Source organism: Anomalospiza imberbis, chromosome 15, assembly GCF_031753505.1.
Source record: "Anomalospiza imberbis isolate Cuckoo-Finch-1a 21T00152 chromosome 15, ASM3175350v1, whole genome shotgun sequence".
NCBI classification, from domain to species: Eukaryota; Metazoa; Chordata; class Aves; order Passeriformes; family Viduidae; genus Anomalospiza; species Anomalospiza imberbis.
In genome coordinates, this window is record NC_089695.1 from 4,376,866 (window position 1) to 4,401,221 (window position 24,356).

A 24,356-nucleotide genomic window follows, 5' to 3' on the forward strand; every position below is an offset into this window, starting at 1 on the left:
GAATCTGAGAATGGCTTTAGTATAATAGCTCTGAGGTAGGCAAGAATAAAACCCCTTTTGTTTAAGACCAGATGACACAGGGGGAGTGGAGACAGCAGCAGTGGAAAAGGCTGTGAGATGATGGTCTCATTTGTACAGCTGATTTCTGCTGCTGAATATCATTTCCCTCCACTCTTTTTTTTTCCTACCAAAGGCCTGTGGGATCTAATTTTGCTTTTGTTTACCCTTTGGTAGTCCCATAAATGTCAAAGAAACAAATGAGAGAATTCCATCTTCATGAGGAAGTAACCTCTGCTCCAGTCTTTTGTGGGTTTTTTTAAAGCTCTTTTTGGAGTTATTTTTCCAACTCATTGAGCAGCACAGTAGCACTGTGGTAACGTGCATACACAGCTTGTCCAAGGTGCATTTTCACACTTAGGATTCTTCTTTTCTCTTGTTTGACTAGGGAAAGCAAGGATTTTGGGATTGTTTATTTGAAGGAACAGCAGTGTTTCGTGAATGAACAATCAATATATAAATTCAGCATCAATATCCTGTCAATCACAAGTTGCTTATAAAGCAGTCATGATACCTTAATGCTAGAATACAGAGTGGTACTTTTCAAAAAAAATCCTCAGAAAACCCCCAACCCAAAACCAAATCTCCCAACCCTAGAATTTAACTCATTTAAAGAGATAATGGGCTGTATAAAACTGTGATATGGTGCACAAGAAATCATAAGGGAAATGGTTTACATTAAGATGCCCATAAGCAGTTCTTGCTGCATTTCCAGGAGCCCAGCATAAAGCATCCAGCCTGCCTCTCAGGGCAGCAGAACAGAGCTCTCTCATGCACATTAAAAAATGGTGTTTTGTGGCATGGGGTGGGAAATGGAGCTTTCTGGTGTGAAAATTAGCTTTAGAAATGAGATTGACTTTTTTTCCCTGTTTGTTTTGTGTGACCCTGCAGTAGCCTTGTATGTGAGTTCCACCCTTGAACCTACTTTATTTAGTATTTAATTTATATGCTTAAACTCGGGTCATATGCAGCAACAGCTATTGATTAGATCCTGCTTTTAAACCCAGTCTTAGAAGGAAGATGACTGCTGCAAAGAGGTCAAGTGGTTTGCCTGAAATAATTCACTGAGTAAGAGGGACTCACAATTATCTGAACCATTTGAGCAGGGGGCTGTTGTTGGGGGTGGATTTTTAGTTTGGTTGCAGCTCTCTGCCTGCAGCTCTCACTGCTTTTCAGAGATGTGGTGCTCTCCCTTCCTGAGGAGCAGCTGAAAACATAATTAAGGGTTAATGCTCAGGCAGGGAGGGGGAGCAGCCAGCCCTTCACAATAAGTTGGGCAATAAGCAGCGCTCTCAGGACAGTGACTGAGAAGGATGGGAGAAATGTCCTGTGAAGCCAATTGTTCAGGTATCCTCTTTACCTACTTACAAAAAAAAAAAAAAAAATTTGCTTTGATTGTAAAAAGGAAAAAAATTGGGGCAGGGCTTTTTTCTGGCCGTTTTATTTCAGTGCTGTCACATCTCAGTATGAATTAAGTTTTTGAGGTTTGGTCTAAAGGGTCAGGTGAGGTAACTGGTGGGATCTTGTGATCCAAACTTGCTGCCTAGTCCTACCTGGGAGTACAAGTTTTCTTGCATGTGGCGTCCTTTTTGTCATGACAACGCTGGCAGAGGAAGCAGATGTCGCTTTATGAATGTATTTATGGACTAATGTCAGGAAAAAATACCCATAAAATATACACCACCTAGCAAGGAAATTTCAAATTCTTCTGGACAAGTTAATTTTTAAGATTCTTTGATAGTGGCTTCAAGTTTGTAAGGCTTGTAGAATCCTTATTCAGTGACTAGTGAGTAAATGTGAATGAACATTTCAGAATGTAAGCATTTACATTTAAGAAATCACAATGTCTAGGATTACTTGAAGATTGTCTTAAATGCTTGGCATTAGTGCTATCTCAGCCCTTCAGGGGATGTTTTAGAAGGGCATGAAGGGACAGGACAATGGGGAATGGCTTTAAACTGACAGAGAGCAGGCTTAGGTTGGATATTAGGAAGAGATTCTTGCCTGCAAGGGTGGTGAGGCCCTGGCACAGGGTGCCCAGAGAAGCATGTAATGGTTTAATGATTTCAAAAGGAAATACTTTTCTTTAAAAAAAAATTAAAAGTAAAATTTTAATTTTAAAATTAAGAGAAAAGAGAAAAATATTTAAAAGAGAAAAATATTGAAGTCTGTAACTTCTAGGAAATTCTGTACATAAACCTGCCTCTACAATATTTTCTGTTGATATCAGAAGTGCAAAAATTATTTAATAATACTAACCATATGTCTAACAGTAAGCCATCTTCTATCCATGTTTTTGTTTTTAAATTGGGCATGCAGTTATCTCAGGATGCTGTTTTTACCAGTTTTTGATGAAATAATTCTTTCACACTTACATTCATTACAAGTCCTGCATTTATAGATAAAGTACAGAGTTTTAAGTCACTCAAATCTCCTGCAAGATGGAATAAATCCCTTTGGAGGTGACCTGTCCTCTTATTCTTGCAGTGTGTGTTGTTTTGGAGATTATGGTTGTCCCTTGGTACCTGGGTTTCTGCACTGTGATGTTTCAGCTCCTGGGTCGAGTTCTTCCTTGCCCAGCAGTTTATCTCTCCAGGAGACTGGCAATCCACAAGGAAAGCTGGAAGACCTCAGCACCTGCAGCCTGCTTTGCAGCCCTCCCCAAGAATTAAGCTTATGTGAGGATATACCAGTAGGGATTTGATGACTTTTCCTTTCAAGCACTGCAGCCCAGTAAAACACCCGTGCTGTTATAAATCCTTTACCTATATCTTTGCAAAGGTGCTCTGTGGCAATAATAACATCAGTAATTATCTCTTGTACTGTGTTCAGCCCTTTTGATATAAACTCTCCCTCCTCCATGTGGATGCTGACAGTCCGGTCAGAGAGAAAGTCAAATAGATTTTCCCAGGCATTGTTCTGGTGGAACAGGTTTGATTTTATGAAGCTTTTCTTTATCATTTTTCTACCTTACTGCAACATCTCCTGCTTTTTCTTTATTTAAAAAAAGGAAAAGCCCACGCATTCAGATGTGAAAGCTGTTGGTTCTTCTGAGGGTATTATTTCATTAAGTCATCACTGGTTATCCATTAGATATGGGCTAAAACACATAAAACCAGACTACAATCGACAAAACTTATCCGTTTCTATCATGTCATTGTTCCATGTTTTATATTAGTATTATACCTGTCCCAAGGCTAGAGAAGAGCATTTTAATTTGGAAATTATGTAGGTTAGTGGAAGTGGAAGAGAGTAATTCAGTTCCTGAAATTTTGAAAAACCTCATGGTATTACTGACAGCTCTGGGGAGGAGGAATAAATATGTGAAAGGGTGAGGGACTCAAATGCTACAGCCATCCCATGAATGCCAAAAATAGATGGATGCCATTTGTTTTTATGAACTAAAGAAGCAGACCTATGGTTGCATGTAGGTGGAAAGAAACTCCTTGGTGAGCATGCACAAGAGCTGTCACATATGCTCCGTGCCATGTTTCTGAAGAATGTGTGGCAGTGCCACATTGATTTGGTAAAACATTGTTTGGGAAGTTGAAGATCTGCTAACAAAAACTGAATGTAGTCATCCAAACATATTGGGTGCTTATGGTTCATATGGGTGTTCAAATAGAACATTTGCTCCAAAGTGCTTGTAAACAAAAATCTACAGGATGGGTTGCTGTCCTTACCCCGGGTGACAAACATTCCACAGATGATGTGAATTTGGCTGTCTTGAAAACAGTAAAGCAAAATGGCTTTTTTTGTCAATTGTGATCCAGTTTGCTGTTAATTCCAGAGCACTTTCCAAAGTATTTAAAAATGGATATAATTTCTAAGTGCCTAGATAACCAAGAAGAACATTGGTTTTGATTCCCATTTAATTTATCAGGTAACTTATTTATTTTGGTTCCTACAATATTTTTTGGGTTTTGTTTTACTTTTCTTAAAGATTTCTTCTTTTTTGTTCTAGAAACTAATTATCTTTCCAAACACTTCTTATTCTAGTTAGTTCTTTTTATGTGTTTTAGGCCTTCATTTGTTAGGTGCAGGTGTTTCACTTACAGAGTTTGGGAAGCGTTCTAGACCTGCTGTGGACAAAGGAGTGTGGTGACAGAGGGGAGCACAAGTCACAGAGGCAGAGCTGGTGGGACATCTTCAGAAATACATCATAGGGTGATTAATTTGGATATGGACAGCTACTCAGGGAAGAATAGGTCTTCGAGTTCATGTCCAACTGCCCAACAAGCACTCCATGTCTATGAGTGGACCTCAGGAATGGAGATAAAGAGGAATCCGCTGCAGGTTGGCCTGCTCAGGACTTGTCTGTGACAGAATAGCTGATTTTAGTGCTTATTGGAACCTTTGCCACTCTTCTTAGCCTAAGGGTAGTGTTATTTGCTTACTCATATATAAATGCATGTATATGTAACTACCTAAATTACATATATAAGCACATGGAGTGCTCAGAAAAGTGCAGAGTACTATTCTTATAAATTTAGTACAAATATAAATCAGCATATAGAAGCACACAGCATGATTTCACTCTTTTATTACAGTTTTTGTCGCATAAGCAGGTAATGCAGTAACCCAAAGCATGTATTGTGTTAACTTATTTGTTTGAAATCATTCAGAACAAGCAAATTTGGGGCAATGAGGTATACAGTCAGACTCTAAAAGTAATTCCAGTGGGACTCTGGATGGGGAATTGAATTCATTGCCTTGAGTAGTGAAAATGAAGTTTGATGTAAGTGTTGTAAAGGCTTGTGAGGTTCAGGCTGAATTCCAATGTGTCTTTCTCACCCTTAGCACCAATTCATCTAAACTCATCCATAATCTTATCTAGAACTGATTACAAGTCAGCCACAGCTCTGACTTGCAAAATGGGATGTGATGCTAAGAAATGACAAATATAAAGACTTAAAATCACAGGATCAGATGCCTTGAAGCAACCACTGGAAAACAAATTTCAAAGGTTTTTACAGCCACTGCCAGCCCTGTTTTGTATCAGTAAGAGGGAAACAGCATAGGGCTGTAGTTATGTGGGGCACTTGTGGCTGCTGCTCTTCTTCAGCTGGCCTGAGAAATCAACCAGCAAAGCAGAGAAACAGTTAGGAGTCAGGATTTGGAGCTGCATGTCATTAGAAACATTTTTTGTTAAAAGCAAAACTTCTGATAATACCCAGGCAGGTTATCAGTGAACAACACAGAACTGTAGCTAAGCCAAATGGTTCCTTGTCTTAAAGTGATTCAAAACTTATTTTTTTGTTGGTGAGTTTGCCAGTGGCTGATTTTACAACAGAAATTATTAGAAGGGGATAAATTTCATGTCTCAAAAGCAAGCTGCTGTTGCCTAATCAGTATAGAAGAAAAAGGCTAAAACAAAGCAAAATCCTGGAAGCACACCCTCCAACCCTGTTTTTCATCTGGAGATGCGACTAATTCATACTGAAATAGGAACTCACAGCTGTGTTAAAGATGAAATGGCCTGATTTGGAAGTCCTTAGAAAAGCTTCTGAGCCTGTGTTAAGCATGGTCAGTGCTGGAAATCCCTGTCAGGATAATTTAAAATTAATGCAGCATTTTGAAGTATGTGATTTGTTAACTGTTCTCCAGTGGCTGTTGGAGTTGGTTGAAGAACTGAGTAGGACCATGTTGAGAAAAGTCCCCCAGTCCAAAATGGAATGTGGAGATATTTAGAACTGAGCTTTATCTGGCCATTTTTGGTTTTTTAAAAACAGTCTGATAAAACAGGCTTTGACTGAAAACTTATTGGTGTGTTATACTAAGAAACTACCATTTATAACTGCAAGCTGTTAATTGGATAGTATCCACAAGTTTTTAGTATTAATTTTCTAATTACAAAAGGAAAAAAGTTACCAAAACAAAACAAAAAAATCAACTGTTTTGCCCAAATTTGCCAGCTATGCAGCAAGGCAGATATTCTGCAATATACTCCCAATATTTAGTGGTTTGGTATTACTTCCTCCTAATTTTTGTCCTGAGAGCTAGAAGAACATATCACAAGTCATTGTACGACTGCAGGTGATAGCATTAATCTAATGTGATATGGGATTTCAGAGGGGACAGATGTCTGGAGATCGAATGTCCAGATTTCCTTTTGCTCTGTCATCCCCCTAACCATGTAACAAACCAGGCACTTCTGGGCCTTGCCCTGGGCATGTTCACCTTCCCTGCTCTGCTCTCACCCTCTGCCACAGCCTCCATGCCCCAAAACGTTTTCATGTTTGCTGCTCAAGTCCAAGCTTCTCAAAGGCAGGAGAGCCTTAATTTTCCTCTCAAACCTGAGTTTTGTAGGTTTTAAAACATAAAAATGTGTCAGCAAGGAACACCACCAGAATTAACATGCTTTTTGCTATGTGTCCCTGTTAACAGTCTCACGGTGAGCTCTGTGCCGCTGGCACGGGCTGGGCTCACGGGCACTGCCAGCTCAACCTGCAGTGGTGTCCCCAGGGCAGCAGGGATGTCACCCATGTCCAGAACATCTGTCCAGCTCTGCAGCCAGAACACCAGCCCTGCCTTGTTGTGTCACACTGCAGAGTTTCTTGCAGCCCTCTGTCCTACTGAGCCCATTTTCCATGCCAACGGCTTCAAAAAAATTTTGTCTGTCTTTGACAGCAGATACACTTCTTAATAGGAAGGGATGGAGCGTTTTGGGTCTTTTTTTTAAGGTTTTGGTTCTGTAACTTATCTGTTACAGCACGGAATGATTTTAAGGAGAAAACCTCAATCCCAGGTGATGCTGCACTGATGGGTGGTAACAGCTCGCCTGTGGGGTTTGTTTGTTTTGCCTTGGAAATGAGCGTGACTTCTGTGCTGTTAGCTCCACAGAAGTGATGCCACGATGGTGCTTGAGCCTGTGCAAGCACTGGCCTTGCTCCCAGAGCACAAATTCTGGGTGAGCTTCAGTGCTGCTGCCGTCCTGGGCTCAGGATGGGGCACGGAGACCGGAGCCTGCAGCCTCCCCGTGCCTGTGCCTCCCCTCCCTGCCAGAAACACCCGAGAGGAGCGGGGGCTCAGGCTGTGATGGAAGCCACAGCCCCAGATGAGCAGAGGTCAGGGCTGGAAGGCACAGCTCCTACCCCACCTGCAGCAGCTGGGTGGATGGAACCACCTGCACCTCCTCCGCCCCATTGGCACATGACAAATGTCTACTCCTTATGTCGTTTAAACATCTGCGTGTTTTTTCTATGCAGGTACCTCGCTTTCAGATTTTCCAGTTTCATAATACTGTCCCTAATGATATGATTTCCTATTAATATTCCTAAGCTGGTTCCCGGGTATGATTTCCTATTAATGAGGTCACTGGTTAGTAACATTCTGAACTAGAACTTTCCTTTACGTGTGGTGTTTGACACTTGTCAACTGGACATAATAAATAAAAATTTAAATAAGTGCAAACCCTCTAAAACTGCAAAGAACACCACAGTAAGTAACTTTCATTTTCTCAAACACCCATTTTATCTTTCTCTTTTCTTCCCCTTTTCCCCTTTGGGGCTATGGCAGAGGAGAACAACAGATGGTTATCAGTCAAGAGTAACTAGGGAAACAGCAAAACCTGCCCCAATTGCTATGGAGACAGCCATTTCTGTGCTTGGTATGCACTATTTGTTACATCAGCAACCAGAGAGAGTTAAAAAAAAAGAAAAAAAATGTTCTAAAGCACCTGATATTGAAAAGAAATCTTGTGTTTGTGTGTATTTGTCCTTGCAGCAGGCGGAGTCTCCATGTTTATTTGTCACTCAAGTTTGCTTTAAGCTGATATTTTAGTTATTTTGTGACAGCAGCATTTTGATTTGTGAGTTAATGTAATACAAACACTCAGAGCAAATATTTAGTAATTTTGAATAGTCTGCAGAATAATTGTTCATAAGCAATTCTTCTCCTTCAAATCAGATATTCCTCCCTCCTTGAATTTAACAACCTGGCAGCACAGGTTGGGTATGAAAACTGAAGACAGAGAATATGACTCTGCCCAATTATCTCAGGCAGATGAGCTATTTCTGCACAAAGCCTTAACCACAGCTTTTGGCAAAACTGCATCCTTGGGAACCAAAAAAAACCGGGAATTTTGAAACACTTGTAAAAATCTCACAGTGAGATTGCAGCTTGATCACAACAGCTGTATCAGTCTTTCACGTTTTCTAATAGAAGCAAGCTCTTATAGAGTGATTTTAGTGAAGCATAAATAAAGAGTAAAAATTAAATGATAAAAATGCATTAAAAGCTGCTTTGAAAGAACTTCACATTATTTCAATTTAATTGAATTTAACATTACCTCAAAGCACCATCTTTCCCCATTTACTGGGGCTTCCTCATCAATTAATACAAGGATAAGGACTTTGGTTTGGTATGTGAGAAATTTTAAATGGATGCGTTGGTGTCACTTTCCTCAAGAATTTAATATTCTTGAAATCACATAAGGGCAATAAATGTTATAGAGTATGTTTCTAATTCTTGCAGGTTATGAAAGAATGTAAATACTAGAGTGCAGACCTTACAGGAACAGGATGACACAGAACCAGCAAGGCTGTATTAGAAACAAAATGAAAAAGGAAATGGAAGGGGAAAATGTTGTCCAAACAGGGGTTCTTTTGGAGATATAATTAACAGCATTAATTATTTTCTAAAATTGTTCTGTAATAATTTGCAGTGCATTTACCTTCCTGTGTAATCACTATTGAAATTTCTTTAAATGTTTTGGTGATACAATTCCTTAACATGGATATATCTGGTTAAAAATGCAAGTCTTTCCTCAATGAGGAAATAGCACCTGCCTATTTTTTTATTTGCAAGTGTAGAGACAAGCTATAACACTAAACCTTAAATATGCAACTATTATAACACTGCTTTTTTATGCTAAATGTGAAATATACAAAAGAGATTTGAACAGTATATATTACAGTAGTCATTAATACTGTCTTTTATTTAAATATTTAACTAGATTTTTGGCAAAATAAAGAAAGAGATTATAGTAATTTAACTACTGTCACAGTATAATTAAAAAATAGATTAGCACTTGAGCTTTGCAGTAGCCTTGGTAGTGTTTGACAATGGGAAAATATCCCTTACTGAATAAAGTAGAAAACACTGGTTATAAAGTCCATTATTGTTAAACGTTGAGGCTTGAAGGACCTCTTCTTTGTGAATGTGAATGTGGCAAACTGCAGAAAAAATGCTGAAATCTCTTACATAGTTGGTGTGCTGTGAAGAAATCTTGCTAGTAACACAAATGTATGGTTTTAAACAGAATTTTTTTAGTGTTAATAAAAAACCAGATTGTTTCAGTTTTGGTAAATTTTACCCTGTATGAATTCAATTCTTTAATGTTTTAGAATATTTCTGTGTAAAAAAAAAGTCTTAAAACTAGTAACATGATAAAATTATATCAGCTTTTTTGCTGGGGATTTTTCTCTCTCAAATGCATTTGAAAATTAAATATTCCTTATTGTTGTGGGCAAAACCTTCAAGGCTTGGTATTTAAAGGATTATTTCAAATGGCAAAAGAATATCAACCTTGTAAAACACTATTCCTTCTACATAGTATTTGAAATTTAACTCTTATTTATGATAGATAATGCACCAGTCTAAATGGATAAGCCAGAGTTACAGTGACAGGGAAAAAGTGTTTTAAAAATTTAAAGTAGCATATTAGCCAAGCTATAGATTCTGCTGTGATATAAATCTGTTAGGATGCAGCGTTATTTCTTATTTCGTAGAAAGGTGATTTGTGTCTAAGTTGGTTTTTTTTCCTTTAAAACATCAATTTTAAGTTTTATCCATCAGTTGCATATAAGGTACTCACATAATTTTCCTGCTTTTCAATAAAAACTGAGAGTAGTTATTGAGTCCACATTAGAGCCAAATTACAGTAATACATATGGCTTTCTGTGTTACAGCTCTGCCACATGAAAGATGTCTCATGAAAGAAGTCTTCCTCCGCAGACTTTTATAAATTCTTGGATTCTTTATAAGCATTTGTCTGTGTCACACTCCACCTAAATCCCATTTGCCCATTCAATATTTTCCTTGCTTGAGTGCTTTGCTCTGTTCTCTGAGGTTTCTGGTATCGGTGTCGTTCTCTCTCGGCATTGTCTGGTTGCTAATTGCCTGTCACGGAGATCTGGGATCCCTGGAGCCCCGGGTGGGGTCAGGGTGGATAATTCCATCCCAGGGGAGCTGCTGGGTGTCCCAGCCGGGGATCTCAGCTCACTCACCTGCTCTGACAGCATCACCCAGCCCAGCTCAGCTTCGCTGCTTTGTGTCTAACGCATGAGAGATTCAGCATTTAACCCAAACACTTCGGCCCGAATCAAAGTTAGCTATCGGTGTAACTCAGCAAAACTTGAAAGTGTCCCACAGCTCAGTTACTGCGGTTTCACTCATCCTTCAGTGGCTCAGTATTTCTCTGTGAGAGCATCAGAGGCACTCAAATCACTTGGTAGGTTTAGATAAAGTCTGAGCCCAGTGCTGTATTCCTTCAAAGGCAGACTAAATGCAGGTATGATAAGTGATTTTGTCCATGTATTTTTAAAATTGGCTCTTAAAGCTGAGTTTGTGTTGTCTGACCTTTTAGCACCAGTATGTTGCACCACTACGTGCAAAACAACCCATTTGTAATCTCTAGGAAAAGATTTTCTAGAAAGGCTAGGAGTGCTGACAAACAGAGGTGCCATTTAAATCTGAACCAAGGCTTCTGCAGCCCAAGACTATTTTTAAATATTCACCTGTAAGCCTGGAGCAGGTGAGATGTGTCTCAGGTAGCTGACCTGTGCTCTGTGTGCCTGAATGCTCTGTTCAGAATGCAGTGATGGGGAGATGGGAGCAGTGTCACAATGCTCCTCAGGGAAATGCAGGTTCCACCTGTTCTGAAATATTGTTTTTTAGGGTTTTTTTCCTTTTTTTCTGTTTTTTAAAGTTGAAATTTTACCTTCTCTGCATATGGTTAATTTTATTCAAGTAAGATGTTCTTCTCAACAAAGAGAAGGTTAGGGATGTCTGTTTGGCCCCTCGAGGAGCTACATGCACAGCCTGCCCACACTGAGTGTGTGAGCTGGCTGCTAGTCCACATCACAGGGGGTTTGTTTTGTCTTCATAAGCATAAAAAGATGTGCTGAACACCTTGGCTTTCTGTAAGACTTTACTTAAACTTTCCCCAGAACTTTAACCTTATCACTTTGTCTAGGAAGGAAGGCATTTAGATTTAAACTCCCAAATTTCTAGTCTTGACTGAGCTGCTCACCAGGGTGCTGTGCAGATGCACAGAAATAGGATTTCCATCTCTACACACAGTGAAACAAATAGGGAGGCAGAGGGTCTTAAAACTTAATTTTAAGACAACTAGAAGTTTTCTTCCTTTTGAGAAGAAATTCTCATGTTTCAATGCAGATGTGAATGTGTTGGGGTGACAGATACCAGGAGACACAAGCTCTGTGACAAAGGAGCATTAAACATGTGAGTTTCACCCGAGAGACTGTGAAGAATTGGTTATGGGCCAGAGAAGCGGGGTGTATCACTAATGAATATGTTCCCTATTTACTGATAGTCCTGCTAAGTGTGTGTCTTCTGAGCATTGAGAGGTTTCCTTTGCTGTGATCCTGTGCATCGATCACACAGACTAAGCCTGGTTGTTGGCAGTGGCATGACTGGACCTGTGGAAATATGATTAAAATGGTCATTACACTTTTTCAACAAAAATCAATCTATGAGAGTAGCAGGTTTTTTTTAAAAATACAATACCCACCAAGGAATCCCTTTAATCAGAAGGCTTTGAGAGTAGCACACTGTGGGTTTATTTGCTTATTTTAGTGTGTTTGGCAGAAAAATCAATACCACAGTATAACTCCAATAAAAATTAAGCAATATCTAGTACTACCCATAGAAGGAGAGGTGATTCTCAAATTGAGGCTCCTTTCTCCTCATCATGTTACTATCTGCCCACCTTCTGCTTAATAAAGCTAAGTGTAAAGTACTTACAGTGCTGGAGACAGCACTGTATTTAACTAATTTGAAGTTTATTCCTCTTCAAAGTGCACCATCCCTTCTGTTTGAGCAACAAATTCTTGTCAATTAAACAGGGATATCAGGACAAGTCTTCTCAGCAGTCAGAAACAGAGAGATTTTAGGATCTTTCACAGATGGTCAGAGAAACAGAGAGAACATAAATATGTATGTATACGTTTATCCCGATATGTATATATGCCGTTCATGAACTCCTACACACAGAAAAATCCCTTTTGGAGGATTGTACATCCTGGTGTCTGCCAGTATTGGAGACATTGCTGAAGTTTTGCCAAATTCACAAAGTTCTCCAAAGTTAGCGAATGCTACAAGAAACCTTAGTTGGGGCTTCATGGTTCCGAAGGTTTTTAGTAGACCTTAGAGTGTGAGTGGGTTTTCCTGTACTTTACCTCATAAAAAATACAGTGTTCATTGATACAGACTACATCACTAAGGGTAAGTTTCCCATGCTTGTCAAAGATGTACATGTCCAGTATGCTCAATGTTAGCAGATCAAACTCAGTCTTTTGAGGGGTTCATAAAGATTATATTTGCTCTGTTTGTGCTTTATTGTTGTATAATAAGAAAATAGCTGGAATTGTCTATTTAGACCAAAAATTAGATGAGGCAAATAATTGGAAAGTAGTTGGTGAAACTATACAACCATACTATACATGGGTGTAATATATTTCCTATAGTTGCATATATATATATATTTCATAAAAAGCAGAAACTACAGTGTAATCTTTGTATCTTTATTCAAGATACTTTACCCACATAGTACAAAAGGTCTCTGCCTCGTCAAATCCAATGTTTATGCTGTGCAAAGGGCAGTAACAGATAGTCAGGAGCTTGCATCTATTTTTTCATGAAATGCAGATATTTTACTTGCATGTGACTAGATACGTAATTTTATTTCTTTAAGTGTAAAATTTAGGGGATCAGATGTCAGAAAATGTAATCACTGAATTTTAAATTACAACTTTAATTCTTTTAAGCAGAGGAGACAGATGTAGTTGTCTTGCTGCATCCACATGTATTGCAAAATGCGTTTAAATCATGCACATACAGGGAGACAAATGAGAGAACTCCGCCACCCAAATATTAAATTACATGTTTTGAAGCAAAATAGTGTTTTAAGTGTACATGTGTATAATGCTTTTTGTCACTGGATTGCTCTCCCTGATGCAGTTAGACAGAATCTGTATTTAGTCAGAAATCTTTCAATAGAAAGGGCTACCAGATGGGACCAGTAACAATGCAGAGAGGCATCGAACCACCACAGACATTTGGTGCTTAGAATAATAAAAAGACTATAAAATTAGATTAGTTGAGTCTAATTTGGAATTGGTATATTCCCTATGCACTCTCACAGCTCTTGGGTAGATAAAGCCTGAAGATTTAGTACTGTCAGGACAGAGGACTCCAACTTCCAGTAAAAGAAAAAATGGCATTCTGTGAGGTCAGGGAGGGCAGCCCAGTGACCTCCAATGATTTACAGGCCTTTAGCTTAATGAAATTGTTTCAGTGACATGACGGTAAAAGCTCATAATGGATTGGATGCCCTAATGTAATGAAATTACTCCCTTCTGCCTTAAAAAAAAAAAAAAAGGCAAAAAAAAAAAAAAGAAAAAAAAAAAAAAGGCGCAATTAATATTTACTGAGACCTGACAGGCTTCAGTGTGCGGGAGCGTGCAGCGCTGTCAGACAGCCGCGAGCAGCCCCGAGCAGCGTGGCAGCTGAGCAGGCGCTGCGAGCGGGTGGAGGGACACCTCGCTGACCGGGAAGCCCCAGCCTGGCGCTCCGAGCCAGCCTTCATCCTCTCCCTTCCTTCCTGCAGGCAACTGGACAACAACCAGATCAGCTGCATCGAAGATGGAGCCTTCCGAGCCCTGCGCGACCTGGAGATCCTGTGAGTTGACTTGGTGCCGGGGCGGGGGGTGGCTGTCCCCACTGCGCTGCTTGCTGCAGTGCCGGCGAGGCTGGCGGCTCCGCAGCCTCGCTGCCCTCCTCAGCGGGTGCAATCTCGGCCTTCCCCCGGGCTGGCCGCGCTAATTAAACCGCAATAGACGCCGTGTGCGCTCCCGAGGAGCGCGGAGATTGCTGCGGGAGCAGACGGGCTCAGCAGCAGTCCCAGCAGCAGTCCCAGCGTGGCCGCTGTGTGATCCGCAGCCAGAATCCTGCCCTGATGCCGAGCGCAGGACGGGGAGCAGGTTCAGGGCGAGCAGTGTCATGAGATGGGTGACCGCTGCCCTAGACAAAAGCTGTTTCAAAGGTGTTTGGTGTGTTAGAGGGAGGAGAGACGGGCGCTTGGCAGGCTTGTTCAGTGCAGTCATTGGCTTTTGGGGAGGATCCTTCTCTGAGGGCTGAAATAACACCACGTTGTGCTCTTCATGTACCACAAACTTTACACATAGGCTGTTAAAGCTGCAGCACATACTGAAAAAAAGGTTTTGACAGTGAAGGCTGACTCTACCAGAGAAGCGGCATTAGATTTAGAGCACTGTCATTGTAATGTAAATCCAGTATTACCCTGAACTTGGTATCTGTGCAGATAATTTGCTTATTACTAATTGTAACTTCTTCGCTTAAAGACCTTTTCTAGAATAGGTTTTCACAATATGAAGTGCTGTAAAGCTTTCCCTGTCACCCAAAAGTTAATCCTGCAAAGCTGAGTGTCAGTACTCGTGAAAGCACATAATTCTGAGCTGAAATGGAGGGGGGCGGGAAGGACACGCGACCTCTCCAAAATTCAAACCTTCCTCATCCACTGTGAGTTGATGGGAGAGCAGCCCTGACCCAGTGCACACCTTGCTACAGCAGGGAAGGCCTGCCTGGCTGCTGCAGAGCTTGCCCTTAAATTACATGGGATGAAACAGCAAATGGTAGGTGGATAAAATAAGCACCTGCCTCAGACACTGCTGGCACCTGGAGACTCACAGAGCCACGACGTGCCCTGGGCTCCTGAGAGGAGGCAGAGCAGCGGGCTGGATGGGCAGCCCTGTGCCCCACCACGGGGGTCTGAACGCTCTGGTGATGCACAGGGCTGTTCCCAAGGGCTGGATCCAGCTCGGACTGATGCTCAAAGGAGCTCTGCCTTCTGTGTCAGCACAAGCTCAGCTGCCTGAGGGACCTGGGGGTGGCCGTGTCTGTCACTGCCCCTCTGTCCCCTGTCCCCCAGGCTGGGACCCTGGTGTGGATCAGATAGTATGTGCTGCTCACAGTGAGCTAGGAGAAGGTTTCTGCAGAGTTTCTTATCTGGGAACTTATGTTATCAATAGTATTGTTTGAATTCTATAGTAATAGCACTTTTCAGGAAAAGTAATGTGTTACCACTATAAAATTTTACTTGTCTGTCAGACTGCAAAGTCTACTGTGTGGTGGAAGAAAACAAAAAAGGAAAAAAAAATGGAACTCCTCTAAAACTGGCTTTTTTTTTCCCTTTTGATAGACTGATTGTCTGTATCTGCAGAGAGTGAATCAGTCCTCCACTGACAGCAGACTGTGCTATAACTTTCACTAAACAGGCTGGACAATAAATGGAGCCCTTTTTTGCAATATACTGAGTTCTGCAGGCTCTGCAGAAGTTGCTAGGAATGCATTCCTTCTCCTCAGGATATAGTAAATGCTGAATTAGTTTATTTACCTCTCTGTTTTTAATTGGTTACTTCTGTGGCAGTTATTTATGGGTGGAAAAGATGAGGAGATGAGGATATATAAAATAGATCATAAGCAGTTATTTAGTGCATTTTTAATTTTCAGCACAGACACACTGCTACAGGAAAAATAATCAATATTAATTCTGAAAGATGAGAAAACAAATTGATAGTATCTATTTCTAAGCTAATTTTTCTTGCAGTCACAAAATGCGTGTTTTATACTTTCAACATAATCTGAATTTTTTTCCCATGTTTTTCTTCAAAGAAAGTCTGAGAATTTAATCTATCAAAATAAAATTGCTAAATGCCCCAGAGAATATATTTTTAGTTGTAAAACAGTCATAAATGTTAAAATTTACAGCAATCTGAACCATCAAAGAACATTAACAAATGAAACCAAATTTCAACCTTTCAGACCCACTGTGTATTTTTTGCAGGTATATTTTAACATAAAATGCAGTATATAGAAAATATTCAATGATTCGTGCAAAAATAAATCTAATTATCTGTTTGAACAGCTTGCCAGAGTACCAAATAATGTATTTCTTCTTTATCTTACTAATTTCTTGTGACCCTTCTGATAGTCGATGTTTTCATTCCTGTACTTTTCTCCTCACACACGGCCTGTCTACAGAATTCTAAATTTTATCTATAACTCGGGGCAGAGCCGTGCTCGAAAAATAAGCTAAGAATACTTTCTTTAGAAACACTTTGGTTTCTGGATTGCATGTTTCATTCACCTTGAGCTCCTCAAAAAAATGACTGCAAGGACTTGGTGATTCAGTAGCTCTTCAGTAGAAAGAGAAGGAATTTTTGTGCAGTTATCCTTCAAAATGCAGAGCACGCCGTGACCCGCGTGACTTATTTCTTCTTATCCACAAGTTGATTTCATTTACGCTTCTCATTTTCGTTTTCGCATTATAAATATGTTCCCGTACCAGCTAATAGCACAGAGGCAGAGATGAAAACAAGACTGAAATTTGTGCCTAACTTGAGAACTTGGCGTGGTGCAAGGAGCTGTGGACTTCAGCTGCAGCTGGGAGCAGCCCAGGGCGCAGAATGCGTCTGCCAACGCCATCGCGCTCTTGGTCACTTCTGTGTTTGGGAGCCTCTGTGCTCCCATGACACAAAACGTGTCACTGATTTTATGGCCTGACCTACGTAGACCCTAGAGCAGGTGCTGAGTACTACCGCTGACTCTGAGTTTTGGGTTAAAAGACGCAAAAATGTTGAGTACAAACCACTTTGGTGCCTTCTCTTGATTGTCTTTGCCTATGCAGCAAGTTGAATTAATGTCTGAGAAATGACCTGCAGAAATGTTGGACTTAAACATCCTGTCCTGGTAGTTCTGCGCGGGGGCTGGCTTTTTCATTCTTGTTTCTGAATTTCTGAACAGATTCTCATGAAGGGTTTGTTTTCAATCTGTTGATAAAATAGAAAATTTTTCTTGCTGACATAATTCTTGTGTCCCCCTTTTTATAAGATGATAAAACTTATTTCAATGGGTTTGGTCTTGCATTCCAAGATGTAGAAAAGTATGTGCAACAATTGAAACAGCAATAAAATGCAAAATGGGCATGTGTTTGTAAATGAGTGGCAAAAGTTATTAACTGTCTTATGACTTGTTGGCATAGAAATGCACAGAAAAATTGAAGAAAATTGGTGGAAAACCTTTGCTAATTAAGAATGTTTTAGTAGGAGAAGGTCTTTACTCTGCTTAATTTTTACTTATGTCCTGTGGCAATATCTGGCAATAACAGTATTATTGAGAAATATCTGTTACTGCAGCTGTAAGTATGATTCAAGGTTATTAAAAAAACCCCGCAAGACCAAACCAAAAACCCAGTGTAGTCTTCAAAATGATCAGCCACTATTCCTTGTGGTGTGACAATATGCTGTTCATATACTTTGTAGGTTAAAAATTAGTCCATGGTTTTATTTCCAAATGCCCAAAATTATTAAGGATATGAGATAAAATGTGTCTAGGGTTCAGAATTTCACCTCCAGTCCCTTAGGACACATGAATAAAAGAAATTAATTTCAAGATGGTTCAACAAGCTCAAACTGGATAAACTGGTAATATTGAGTGCCTGAGAAAACTATTGTCATTAGACTGGGAGGGCTGAACCATTTTTCTCAGTAAGAAAGAGAATTCAGTTTAGCAAAAAGCCCATTAATTTATTTGTCATTGTTTTCTCTCTCTGGGGTAACAGGAAAACTGTGCAGTGGCATGGGAATTGTACTGTGTGGACAGCACAGAAAGAATTACAAGTCACTGTTGACAACTTAGGTGGAGTGTTTCCTTTTTTTTTTATATTGTAAAAGCTGTTTTTCTCCTGCTTTATAATGATAGCCAGAGGGTCCAGAGCTTGAACACATTCTGTTTGTTGCATAAGGTTTTATCCTACCAAGAGCTAATCCTAGGAGGTCTGTGGGTAGTATTCTGTTAAAGAAGGCAAATGGGTTCTTGCTGTACAGCGCTAGTACAGAATGATTTGGGGGTTTGTTTGTTGTTAGCCACATTAATTGTACGTTTTTCATATCATATGGCTGAGTCTGAAAATCCTCCCTCCTGGTTTCACCTGCTTTTGGAATGAATGAGCACTGACTGCCGTTGAGTCCGTAGCCGCACGTGCTCAGGGATCCACCAGTCCACTTTGGGTGCCTTAGTGTGAAAAATTGTGTGAGTTCATCCACAAGCAATGACGAAAAAGTGCAAGTATAGTCATCCAAATATTTGTGACTTTGGTTCCAAAGGTACCCTAAATATATTATATTATAAAAAGATAATTTCTTCTGATTGCAAAATGTAATAAAGGTAAATAAAAATGCAACACCTTTCCTTTCTCAAAATCTTAAAGTTATGAGAGAAATTTAAATTCTTCTGTCTTGTATGCAGAACCTTTTCTCTCAGAATATTTCTGCCACACTCTTCTTCCTGCTCCATGACAAAACCACAAAGCTGTAAGGGCTGTGTCGATGTTTTCGAGCTCCAACCCATCCCCGAGCCGTGTTGGGTGGGACACAGCCCCTCTGTCACATCAGCCTGGCCTGCAGCCCCAGTTCTGTGCATTGTCTGCCACACCCAGGCATTGCAAGCATTTTACCAGTGGGTAAAAACTGGGATTATTCCTGCCGTCCTTGTTTGGATTCAATATGTTCCTCTTATAAACAATTTTTTCAGAAAAGGTTTAGTCTGTGCAATTTCTAATAGAGATGTCGTGGGTGAGTGTGATTGTAATGCACACTGCCTTTTGTCACAGCAAACTTTCAAGAACTTTTCTGAACATGAATCAATATTTTGTGCCACAGCCAGAATTTTATTGTTCCTAGGGTTGCCTGTGTATGCTGAATGCTCCGTTATATACTCGGTTTTACTTATTTGCAAAATGCTATTCTGGGCATGTCTTAACTAGATAGAAGATTTTTATTTGCTTTCACAACCTGGAGAGATGGGGAGTGAAAGTCATGACATAATTCTAAATATATGAGATGTCATTGCTTAATGAAAGCCTGAAAATGCCACACAAATGTGATTTCCTCCACTATTTTGCTGCAAATTATGATCGGTTGAGGCAATCAGGATCAAATTTGAACTCTGTAAATCACGTTTCTATAACTGCTACCAAAATGCCTAAATACAATAATGAAAATGGGAATTCTTTGTCAAATGATGTGCTAGTTTTAGATAGCTAGTTTACTTATACTTGAGTACAGTCAAATTTAAATTATTGCAGTTTTTGATTTATGTTTTTTTGTGGTTTGGGTTTTGGGGATTTTTTTGGTTTTTTTTTTTTTTATTGGTTTGTTTGGGGTTGTTTTTTTTACCCAAGGGTGTATATTAGCTCAAATGGATGTAAGTTAATAAAAACAATTTAAAATCTTTACTATTTCAGCAGTCAACATGGAAAAGTGATACATGTAATCAAAAGTAATGGAAGGGTTTAGCCATTGGCAGTTAATTGAAGCATGTACCTGCTGGTGAAATTAGGTGAAAAACAAGGAGTGTGGCATTTCTAGGAGTATCTTATCTATAGTTTTCTATGTTGAGCTTGTCTCACAGACAATCAAGTTATGCAAGAGGAAGTCAACAGCTGGTTTGGCAATAGAGAAATAGTGTGCTCAGAGTACAGAGGTATCAGTAGACAAATGGGAATTTCCCCTTCTCTTCACTCCATCATTTGTTAGACTGTACCTTAGTTTCTTCTCTTCCCATTCTTCCTGCCTCCTCTATCGCTGTCTGTAAGGGAAGGAGAAAGGCTCCCAGAGAACCTTGTTATGGTTACTACAAGGTTTCAGTTACAAAAATAGTCAGAGATAAGATTAACTACAGAAATGCCTTTTTTTGGGTGAACTTGTAGAAAGTGGAGTGCCCCCCCCAGTGGACCCTAGGGAAAGGAGATGCATAATCAGCATGACGAGTTGATGTAGGGAAGATGGGGTGCATTGTGGTTACTTGATAAGAAATGTTTTTATTTGCTGATGCATGTCTGTGGGAGATCTGGTGTCCCTGCTCAAGATGTGGAAATGAAATCTGAGATAACCTCTGTTGTACAGCAGATTACAAATGGGAGGTTGGAAGTACGGCATGGTGAAAGGAACACTATCCAGATGGCACCATGGTGACAGGCTTTATATCAAAGACCAGCCGAGACAAAATAAGAGAGGCTAAGAGAGGGTCTCTGAAAATCACTGATGCCTGTTACAGATGTAATGTAACGCTCTCTTTATGGGGAGAATATATTTGCATAAATTCATTGATCAATGATTTTGCTAATCCTGCCGTATTTCAGGCATGTCCTTGCAAATTGATTAACATTTCTATCAGTCCTTGGTCCGGATGCCTAATTATGTTACATATTTAGAAAGATGGATATTTCCCTTCCTGGAGCATATGTAGTAGTTGAATGCTGTGCTCATTTTCCTTCCCTGCCCCATTAGGTTGGAGGGTTTTTTCCCTTTAAGAATAGCCTGGAGCCATACAGGCTGCAGAATGTACCAAGATAAGAGCAGTGGCAGGTTAGAATTATTAGTTTCATGAATCACTGACCAGTATGCTTTTTGAGGAAGCCCAGTTTTATGGGTTGTGTCGTTTAAGCCTGGTGCTGCAATCACTGCTCCGAGAGATTCCAAAGTCAAAACTCCAGGGGATACAGAGATTTCTGGCACACCTTCTCTCCCATGATATTAATTGTTTCATTTGCATGCTCTGCTCATCTTGTGACCTGCCCTCCCTCCCCTTTGACTAATACAGTTTCTTTGTCAGTAATATAAAAGATGTAGAACAAGCATTTTGACTTGAAAGTCAAATGAATGTGAACGACTTAATCTAGAGGACACTCAGCTGTGTATTTCATGCTGATGTGCAGCTCAACACCTTAACCAAGAGCTGAGCTGAAGACTAGGATGGAATAAAACTCCTTGCTGATAAAGCAGAGGTGATGGCACACTTCTGAGGGAACATGATGAGCTCAAGGTGGATGAGCAGTCATTTTATGCCGCACTTTGCAGTTCATTGTTTCTATGACTCCCCCAACCAGCAGGATGATGATGCTCCAGGAGCTGGATGTGGTTCTGTTGGCACCAATGCAGCCTCTGTGGCTGGAGGGATGTTGCATGCATGTGCACCACAAGTTCCTGTGATATCACTGTCAAATATCCTGGGATGTCCTCAGCCCTCCTGCAACACGAGGGTCCAGAGCTGGTGGTGTGTGTGGGAACTCCTGCATCCTCTGGGCTCACTCACAACAGCAAAAAATGATCCGTACAAAAACATTTCAAAACACATAAATGTTTCCCTTCTTTTTTTCTGTGTGCAGCTAAAGGCATTGTTTGTGACCAGTAGGGGGGTAGATGGTTTGTCTTTCTCAGACGTTGCTTTTGTCCCTTTGCTGTGCTAAGTACTACATAGACAAAGGCTCGGAGCTGTAGCCAGTCTTTGTTCAAGGGAGGGCTCAGAAGCCTGGAAAGAGAGAGTAAAACTGTGATGGGAGCTCTGAATACAAGGATTGTTGCGCTCCCAGTTGAAGCAAGATGTCAGATATTTTACCTTAAACTGTAGCTGCAGGGACTAGAGTACTATGTATTACATATTACTGGCATTATCCAATATTTTTAGCTAGGACAATAATATTGTGCCTGTAATAAATTAGAAATCAAATCAGTAATATGTAGATAGCTTGGAACTTCTTGGAAGTAAAGTAGATAACTATATCTGTGCCTGAAAAAAATGCATTGGTAAAACCTGCTTCTGATCTAAAGATCAAATAGTGTCTTTTTTCTCTCTGTTCAAAAGGTTATGCGTATAAGGTAGGTCTATATGTGTGTATATGTTATGCTGGAAGTATTTTAACATTAAGGTTAAATCGAGAAAAAAATTTTTAAAACTTAAAAGGTAGGAATAAGATTAATATAAATTAGATTTTATGTATGTAGCTTATCTACTCCTGGGCTTAGGAATAAAGAAAATTTAAGAGCAGCTTTTAGGACAGAAGTATAAAATAATGTCAAAGTCATTTGAAGATAAATAATCACTATTTCTATGTTAATTAAGTTATCATAAATGAAGCAATTTCTTGTTAACTGGTTCAATATTTTTGAAGCAGCATTACATTTCTTTACGTTTAGAAAACGTACATTACGTTTCTATTTTGGGGTGAATAATCTGAATGCATTGGTTTTAGTCTTCACAAATGATGGATGGCCATGCTTGGGACATCTGTACATCCTTAGAAACAAATCTAAAAATGCTGTAAGGCCATCCAGTAATCTTTGTTATAATGTGCCATTTTGCTCGAGTGTTTTAGAGAGAATAGCTTGGTCAGTTGAAACAGCATCAATGGCCACATAAATCCATTGATGGAAACGACGTTCAGTTGTGCCATTAACTGTTTAAAATTGTCTTCTCCAGTGCTGGGTGGGGTAAGGCTTCTCAGTGTGCAAGCACCAGACTATCACTTGGTGTGGGCTTTATTTGAGGGTAAAGAGAAGAGAACACAGTGCAAGCCAGGCTGATGGCTGCACTGGAGGGGTGAAACAGCACAGACTGGGCAAGGTCTCTGTTCACCACTAGAACCATGGGTTGTGTCTGACAGCAGCAGGGCTTTGCTGGAGAAGGGAGTGTGGGGCACTTCCCTGGTTCATGGCCCCCAGCGCGGGACGTGGCCGCTGCGATCGATAAATTGCCGCAATGCAGCATCTCTGCGACGGCGCTTTGGAGGCCGCCAGAAGCCCCCGTTGGTGCAGGAGGCGGTTGCGGGCTGGGCGGGCTCTGGGGAGGGGGAGCCCACGCTGCAGCACCCACGCTTCCTACTGGCTCCTTGGGCAATTCCAGTGGTGTCTTAAAAGGGTTGGGTCCATCCCGTCTGTGAGACATCCCGTCTTCCCGTCCGCGGGAAGGGCGTTAGAAGCCAGGTGAGACACTCCAGCCGAAACGGGTAGGACAGACCCTCCACAATGGCAGGTATATTATATTTTGGGTGCATGCAGAGAAACAGTTATGTGTGGAGAAGAATAGACTCCTTTTATTTAGCTACAGCTCGCAGTTGTAGAATATTCCTGAACAAATCATGGGTGCGTCGAATTTTTTCTGTGTATGTTTTATTTTGTGCTTTTTCTCTGTCGACTGGAGGCTAATGAAACGCTGTGAGTATTTACTATTCAGATTCTATGGTTTCTTACCTGTATTGCATGAATATAAGTAGATACTGCTGCTTCTCATGGGCAGATGGAGTTTGGGAGAAATGTAAAAATTGGAAAGGTAGGCATTTTTAAACATGTTGACCTTTTCCTTGTGTGATACACACAAGCACTGTCTAATGCCTTATTAAAATAAAATCCTGATGGAAAGCAGATCTCTTTCCAGCTTTACCAAGAAACGTAATTGTCCTTGTCTAGAAACTACGTGTAGTCTTTGTTTTTTCAAAGCGTTTCTTTCCTCTATAAATGTAACTTTTCCTTAACGACTGCCCATACATGCAAGTTTAAATTCACAGGATGTGTGTATCACACATTTCCTATTTCATTCATGTGGATTTATACTAGCCTGTATTTTAGCCTTAATTTCCAGCATGGATGAATTGTAGATAGGGGCGTGACATAGTTTTAGAATATAAAATTATTCCATAAATACCTTCTCAGTCTCTTGCACTTTAGGGAGGCAATTTTGGCAGATAAGGTGAAGTGTTCTCTCTTTAAAAATTTTCTTGTTTTCCTTCCTCTGCTGTCCAAAGCCAGGAACTGCCTGTGCGGTTCTATGCCGCACCATGGCCATTGTCCTCTTGCTGGAGCTATGGAAGATCTCTTCCTGCTGCTGTCTCCCAGTGGGAATGCCAATGGCCTTGGAAGCTGAAGGGCAGCTGAGGCACTGAGATCAGTGGGATCTGGCCAGAGCAATAAGGGGCATTATTTTTGCCTGCAGAACCTGCTGGTTCTGCTGTTGGGATAAAATTGCACCCAGGGATTCTGGCCACCCCCTCTCTGTGGATTCCCATTGCCTCCTCTTACAAGGTGTTGGTAGAACCTTTTACACTGACACTTGGCTAAACTGCCAGCAGTGCCGTGTCACTCTGGGGCTGGTGGCTCGTCCCTCTTTGTTCCCAGCGGGCAACGCGGGCTCCGCAGGCTCCC

General features: G+C 40.5%; 1 protein-coding gene across 4 annotated transcripts in view; it reads left to right on the forward strand.

The window, feature by feature from the left end:
- The window catches only part of SLIT3 (slit guidance ligand 3), a 483,584-nt gene that overhangs the window by 260,955 nt on the left and 198,273 nt on the right, over positions 1-24,356 (forward strand). For all 4 annotated transcript variants that reach the window (XM_068205597.1, XM_068205596.1, XM_068205599.1 and 1 more), the window contains one exon: positions 13,910-13,981. In XM_068205597.1, the coding sequence (XP_068061698.1) occupies positions 13,910-13,981 (72 nt within the window). The remainder of the gene's footprint in view (positions 1-13,909; positions 13,982-24,356) is intronic.